This window comes from Vitis riparia, chromosome 9, assembly GCF_004353265.1.
Source record: "Vitis riparia cultivar Riparia Gloire de Montpellier isolate 1030 chromosome 9, EGFV_Vit.rip_1.0, whole genome shotgun sequence".
NCBI lineage: Eukaryota > Viridiplantae > Streptophyta > Magnoliopsida > Vitales > Vitaceae > Vitis > Vitis riparia.
Window position 1 is genome coordinate 3883261 of NC_048439.1, and position 7027 is coordinate 3890287.

Genomic DNA, 7027 nt, shown 5'->3' on the forward strand with positions numbered 1-7027 from the left:
CACTCCCAGCTCACTCTATGGATGCCCCCCCAGGCTGTTGACCACTATCACGGTATCACCCACCTACCTCTAGGGTTTGAGGTCGCCGTCACCTTGTGTGGTATTTTTCCTTCTCCTCTGTTCTGGCGTGACGTTAAAACAACTGTTATTCATCAAATCCATTACGCCCGCTCACCATCTCCCCTCTTTCCAGTCAACTCATCTTTTTTCTGCCATCCCCTCTAGCAATGGATTGTGTGAGCCCAATCCTGGACGTCGCCACCCGCTTGTGGGATTGCACCGCCAAGCGTGCAGTTTATATTCGTGAGCTTCAAGAAAATCTCAAGTCTTTGAAGAGCTTAACGGAGGAACTGAGCAACTTAAGTAAGGATGTGATGGGAAGAGTTGAACGTGAGGAGGACCAACAGAGTAGGCGCACGCATGAAGTGGATGGTTGGCTCCGCGCTGTACAGGTCATGGAAGCTGAAGTGGAAGAAATATTGCAAAATGGGGATCAAGAAATCCAACAGAAATGCCTCGGAACCTGTCCTAAGAATTGCAGGTCAAGCTACAGGCTGGGGAAGATTGTGAGTAGAAAGATCGATGCTGTGACTGAATTAAAGGGCAAAGGGGGTTTTGATGTTGTGGCTCATAGCTTGCCTTGTGCTCCGGTGGATGAGAGACCAATGGGGAAGACTGTGGGCTTAGACTTGATGTACGAGAAGGTTCGGAGATGCCTGGAAGATGAGCAAGTAAGAAGTATTGGGTTGTATGGAATTGGGGGTGTTGGAAAAACCACCCTCTTGCAGAAACTCAATAATGAGTATTTTGGTAAAAGAAACGATTTTGATGTTGTGATATGGATAGTGGTGTCGAAACCAATCAACATGGGAAATATTCAAGACGTGATCCTGAATAAATTACCGACCCCAGATGACAAATGGAAGAATCGTAGCAAGGAAGAGAAGGCTGCAGAAATATGCAAGTTGTTGAAATCCAAAAACTTTGTGATATTGCTTGATGATATGTGGGAGCGACTCAATCTCTTGGAGGTGGGGATCCCTGATTTGAGTAATCAAACTAAGTCCAAAGTAGTACTCACTACCCGATCTGAACGAGTATGCGATGAAATGGAGGTTCATAAGAGGATGAAGGTAGAGTGTTTGACACGCACTACAACAAAAATAATTTATGGTGTCACTATTTATGGTGTCACTTTTAAAATAATGACACCATATGACTTAAAATTCATAAAGGTGACACATCATATAAAAAATTTTAATTAGGATAGATGATATTAATTTTAAGTTTAGTGTCAGTTTTAAAAAAATGACACCATATAAAATAAAAAATTTTAAATATTATAACTAAATGGGCCCACTTTGAGAATAATGATAGAATATAAAAAAAAAAACTCATTGTTTCCACATTCCCACAATCCAAAAAAATCTCATTCCATAACCCATAACCATAACTTTCTTCTACCTCTCTTCTCACACTCATAGTTCACACACAACTGCTCTTCTCTACTTCGTGGACTCTCAGGTAACCCAAAATCTCTTAGATCTATCATTTTTTTTTTCTTTTTTTTTATTAATGCCAAAATCTTTATTAGCACAACTGATTTACATTCATTGATTTGGTATATTTGTAATGTAGATTGTGTAAATAGTGTTTTTTTATTGAGTTGCAGGAAAGTAAAAATTAGGTTTAACATTCCACCATATTTTTTGTTTCATTGTTAAATCCATAAACCCCAAAACGAATGAAAATAAGATAAATGAATGATTTTTTAATATCTTCATACTCAAAATGAGGGTATGAATTTTTTTTTTTGATCTTACAAGAAATTTCTTTTGATGAGATTTTCTGTTTGTTTTCTAGAAATATTATAGTATATTGTGATGAGGATATGTATCGGTGATATTTGAAAAATAATTTTTTAGAAAATTATTCTCAATATTGTCATCTCCCACAAAAGGAAAAATGAAATAGTTTCCATATCATGTTAAAGTTGGTTTAGAATGTTGGAATTAACAATGAGAAATTAATTTTATTTTCTATTTATTAATGTAAATGAATTGTTTTTTAAAATTTAAATAGGAATGAAAATTTTTATAATTATAAAAATGATCAAATCTCATATTTTGATTTTTTTTTTAAATTCTTTTACATGGTATTATGGTTAATATCTCATCTTGTTCTATTAATATTTTTTTTTTAATTCTTAAATATGTTTTTTGTTTTTTATTTTTACCTTCTTTTCTTATTGTTTTTATATGTGTTCACCAAAATTTAGAGTAATTTGAGATTGATGATGAAATTTCTCTTTCAAGGTTAAAAAATTTCTATAAAATCCTTTTATTACATAAATTTTCATTCCATAAAACTTTTTTTTTTTGAAAAAGATATTTTATAATTTTCTTTTGATTTTCTATGAAATTTCCTTTAATTTGTTTATTTTCTAAGAATATTATAATATGTTGTGATGAAGATATTGGTTGGTAATATTTGGAAAATAATTTTTGAAAAAATTATTCTCAATATTGTCATCTCCCTCAAAAGGATTCTAAAAATTTGTTTTATTTTTATCTTCTTTTCTTATTGTTTTTATATGCATTGACCAAAATTTGGACTAATTTGATATTGATGATGAAATTTTCCTTTCAAGGTTAGGAAATTTCTATAAAATCCTTTTATTACAAAAAAATTTTCCAATCCCTTCCATAAAACTCTTCATTTTCTTCATTTTTCTTTTTTTCTGAAAAAGATATTTGATAATTTATTGATCTAAAGAATATCAAAAGTAAAATTTAAAATATTGAATATTTTTTCCTTTGATGTTTTTAATCTTTTATTATTTTTATTTGAACATATTTTTCATATCCAGATTTTTTATTAATTATTTTAATTAGAAAAAATAAATATTAATTGGAGTTATGACTGAAAAATTAATCATTTTTATGAAAGTTTCTTTAATTCTTTCTCATACTAATTTTTCTCTTAACATTTTTTAATAATGAATTAGGTTTTTTGTCTTATATACACAATCTTCAAGCTTGTTATAATATCATGTCCTCTCATATTAGTAGTTGAAAACATTTTTATATTTTGTTACTAAAATTTTATTTTATATAATTGAGATGAAATTTAATGGACATTGTTATTTCACAAAATGAACATGAAAAAAATATTGAAATTAAAAAAATCCTTCCAAGAAATAAAAAAATATATAAAAAGAATTAAATGTTAAAAATGATTTTTAAAAGCACAATGAATTATAAAAAAAAAAAAAATTTAAAAAGTGCATATTTTAAGTGGAAGATTACTATTTTCTAAAATTTTAGATTTATTTTTTGATTTTCTAGTTTTGCTTTATTTTTTATTTTCTTGAATTGTTTTTATTTGAGTTCAAATGTGATTGCTTTGTTATGAGATTCATTAAAGAGATAATTGTTGATTCTACAATTATTGTATTAAAGGTTTTACTCATTTAATGAATTGTACTTAGTTTCATACTTCCAATTATTATGATATTAATGTTATTCTCATTTGATTTCAGTTTTATGATATAAAAAAAAAAAAAAAAAAAGAACATATTCTCAGGTAGAATTTGATGAAATTAGAGGAGAATTAACTTCTTTTGTGTTATAACTAATCATAAATCATATTGATAAATCATGATCATGCATGGTGAGTCCCTTAGTTGTTATATGAATTTTCCATTGATATTGTATAACATTACTTATTCTTTACAAACTATTTTTATATCAAAATGGGAAAAAGAAAAAAAAAAAAAACATTAGTACTTAGATTTGTTTATTTTTTATAACATCAATTAATTTTTATTTTCAACAAAACTCTAAATCTCATTAAACTATGAAATGCAGGTATACACTCTTGGGAAGACATTATGAAGAATAAAAAGAAAGGAGAAAGAAACAACAACATTTTGGGTTTTTAGATGTGACTCTTATGCCATACATTATAGGACATCAATGTTACTTTATTTGGTATTGAGAATTTTGGGTTTTTGGATGCAACTCTTGTGTCATTTTATGATTAGCCGGTTTTATGTATATGAAATGCAGGTATACATGAATGTTGGAATGCTTAACATTTCTAAATCATATTTTAATATGTATTCCTTTTATTTTTTAGTTTCGGTGGGTTTGATGTACTATCATTTTGTAAACATTTGATATACAAATATCACTGGATGATGTAATGTATTATAGGTTAATCCATAAGCATTATGAAAATATAAGTTAAATGTGATATGATTATTATATTTATGGACAAAATATACACAAGTTGATCTTATTTGTTAATAAGCATTACAAAAATCAACAGGCTAATTAATAAAAAACAACCATATCTTCCATAATCATTTACAATGATGTGACACCATAACTCAAAGGTGATGCATTTAATATGACACCTTATATATCTCATGCAACTCTATATCAAATTAAGTATAACTAAAAATATATGGTGTCGCTTCTGAATATGTCACCATTTATCTGCTTTGGTGTCGCTTCCAAATATGTCACCAATTGGTACCCTCTATGGTGTCAGTGGATAAGGTGACGCTATGTTGTAGCGACACCCTATGTTTATAGTGACTCATTATAAATGTCACCATATCTCTTTTTTCTTGTAGTGACGGGATGAAGCGTTTTCTCTGTTTCGTGACAAGGTTGGTGAGAATATCCTGAATTCACATCCAGATATAAAAAGGCTTGCTAAGATTGTTGTCCAGGAATGCAAAGGATTGCCGCTTGCCCTCATTGTCATCGGGCAAGCAATGGCTAGCAGGAAAACTCCTCGAGAATGGGAGCAAGCAATACAAGTGCTGAAGAGTTACCCAGCAAAGTTTTCAGGTATGGGAGATCAAGTATTTCCGATTTTGAAATTTAGTTACGATCACTTGGACAATGATACCACCAAATCATGTTTCCTATATTGTTCGATATTCCCTGAAGACCATGAAATTTGGAATGAAGACCTCATAGATCTTTGGATCGGGGAGGGGTTTATGGACAAATTTGTCGATATCTATGAAGCACGCAACCAAGGAGAGGAGATTATTAGAAGCTTAAAACTTGCATGTCTCTTGGAAGGTGGTGTATCGGAAAACACTTGTAAGATGCATGATGTGATCCGTGACATGGCTCTATGGTTATCATGTGATTATGGGGAAGAAAGACACAAAAGTTTGGTACTAGATCATGTTCAGTTGATTGAAGCATATGAAACTGTGAAATGGAAAGAAGCTCAACGGATTTCACTATGGCATTCTAATATCAATGAAGAACTCTCTCTATCATCCTGTTTCCTCAATCTCCGAACTTTGATTTTGAGCTATAGTAACATGAAGTCACTTCCAATTGGATTCTTCCAATTCATGCCTGTCATAAGAGTTTTGGATTTGTCGTGCAATGAAAATTTAGTGGAGTTACCTTTGGAGATTTTTAGATTAGAGAGTTTGGAATATCTGAATCTATCAGAGACGGGTATAAAAAAGATGCCTATAGAGCTGAAGAATTTGACAAAACTGAGGTGTTTGATATTAGACCATATAAGGAAGCTTGAAGTAATTCCACCAAACGTGATATCTTGCCTTTCAAATTTGCAGATGTTTAGGATGCGATCATTCGACATTGAAAAGGATATTAAGGAATATGAGGAAGTTGGAGAGTTGCAGGAGTTGGAGTGCTTGCAATACTTGAGTTGGATAAGTATCACATTACATACAATCCCAGCTGTTCAAAAATATCTCACCTCCTTGATGCTGCAGAAGTGCGTACGACATCTAGTGATGGGCAGCTGCCCAGGTTTGCAGGTGGTGGAGTTGCCACTTTCAGCTTTGCAAAGACTCATTGTGCTTGAATTTCAAGGTTGTTATGATTTGGAACGTGTTAAAATAAATATGGGACTGTCTCGAGGTCATATCTCAAACTCAAACTTCCACAACCTTGTTAAGGTGATTATTTTCAGGTGTCCATTCTTGGACTTGACCTGGCTTATTTATGCTCCAAGCCTTGAGTTGCTGTCGGTTACAGCCAGTCCTGCAATGGAAGAAATTATAGGGAGTGATGAGTGTGGAGACTCAGAAATTGACCAACAAAATCTCAGCATATTCTCAAGACTTATGGTGTTATTGTTGGAAGATCTCCCAAATCTAAAGAGTATTTACAAGAAGGCCTTGCCATTTCCTTCCCTCAAAGAGATCCATGTGGTTGGTTGTCCAAATCTAAGGAAATTGCCATTGAATTCCAATAGTGCTACCAACACTTTAAAAGAAATTGAGGGGCATCTAAGCTGGTGGGAGGAGTTGGAGTGGGAGGATGACAACCTCAAGCGCACTTTCACTCCGTATTTTAAAACACCAACGTGGTGATTGAAAGGAGGAGATGGTTGTAGAGTTGTATGTCATGGAGGTTTGCAGGAATTGATGGGTTTCCTTCATTTCCTTTAATTTCCTCCCTGTTTTGTGAGAAATCCATTGGTCTTCCTCTGCCAGGTACATTTTTCGTTTTTGCTTCCATTTGTTTAATGTTATGAGAGATGTTTTAATGCAACGAAGAATTGTGAAAGAGGTGAGATTCTCATGATAGGCAAATGAATGATTGTTTTTGTAGGACAAGTTTTTGAAGAACGTTTGGTGGTGAGTGATTGGATGCTAGGAATGCATAGCAAGAATAGCATAAATAATTGTTGAAAAGAAAGAACCTTTCGTATGGTGATCAATTTCCTATGTTTCTATTGCCTCATGTGTTTTATCTATAAAATTTGACCATTCTTAGCTTAAGTTTTTTGCATTGAAATATTCTGAATATTATCTTAAGGCAAAAACGTCTTATAGTGTGTGATCGCTTGGGTGGGGTGAATAAATACCTCTCCAATTTAAAAAGTTTTGCATTTTTTGATTCAATTATAAGATTTTGCATACCCTAAACATTATTCTCTTTTAGAATTTAATATTATTTAATTCAATTATATGATTTTGCATACCCTAAACATAATTCTCTTTTAGAATTTAATA

General features: G+C 31.8%; 1 protein-coding gene across 1 annotated transcript; it reads left to right on the forward strand.

The window, feature by feature from the left end:
- Positions 1-227: 227 nt before the first annotated feature.
- Positions 228-6382, forward strand: LOC117922448 (probable disease resistance protein At5g63020). The gene is made up of 2 exons (XM_034840580.1): positions 228-1133; positions 4679-6382. The coding sequence occupies exons 1-2, from the start codon at positions 228-230 to the stop codon at positions 6380-6382; spliced, it is 2610 nt and encodes an 869-aa protein (XP_034696471.1).
- The last annotated feature ends 645 nt before the right edge of the window (positions 6383-7027 follow it).

Bases quoted from the DNA above. Each gene is read 5' to 3' on its own strand.
- LOC117922448 (XM_034840580.1), top strand. From the start codon at position 228: ATGGATTGTGTGAGCCCAATCCTGGACGTCGCCACCCGCTTGTGGGAT. The intron at 1,134-4,678 runs GTAGAGTGTTTG...TTTCGTGACAAG, and splicing joins AGGTTCATAAGAGGATGAAG to GTTGGTGAGAATATCCTGAA.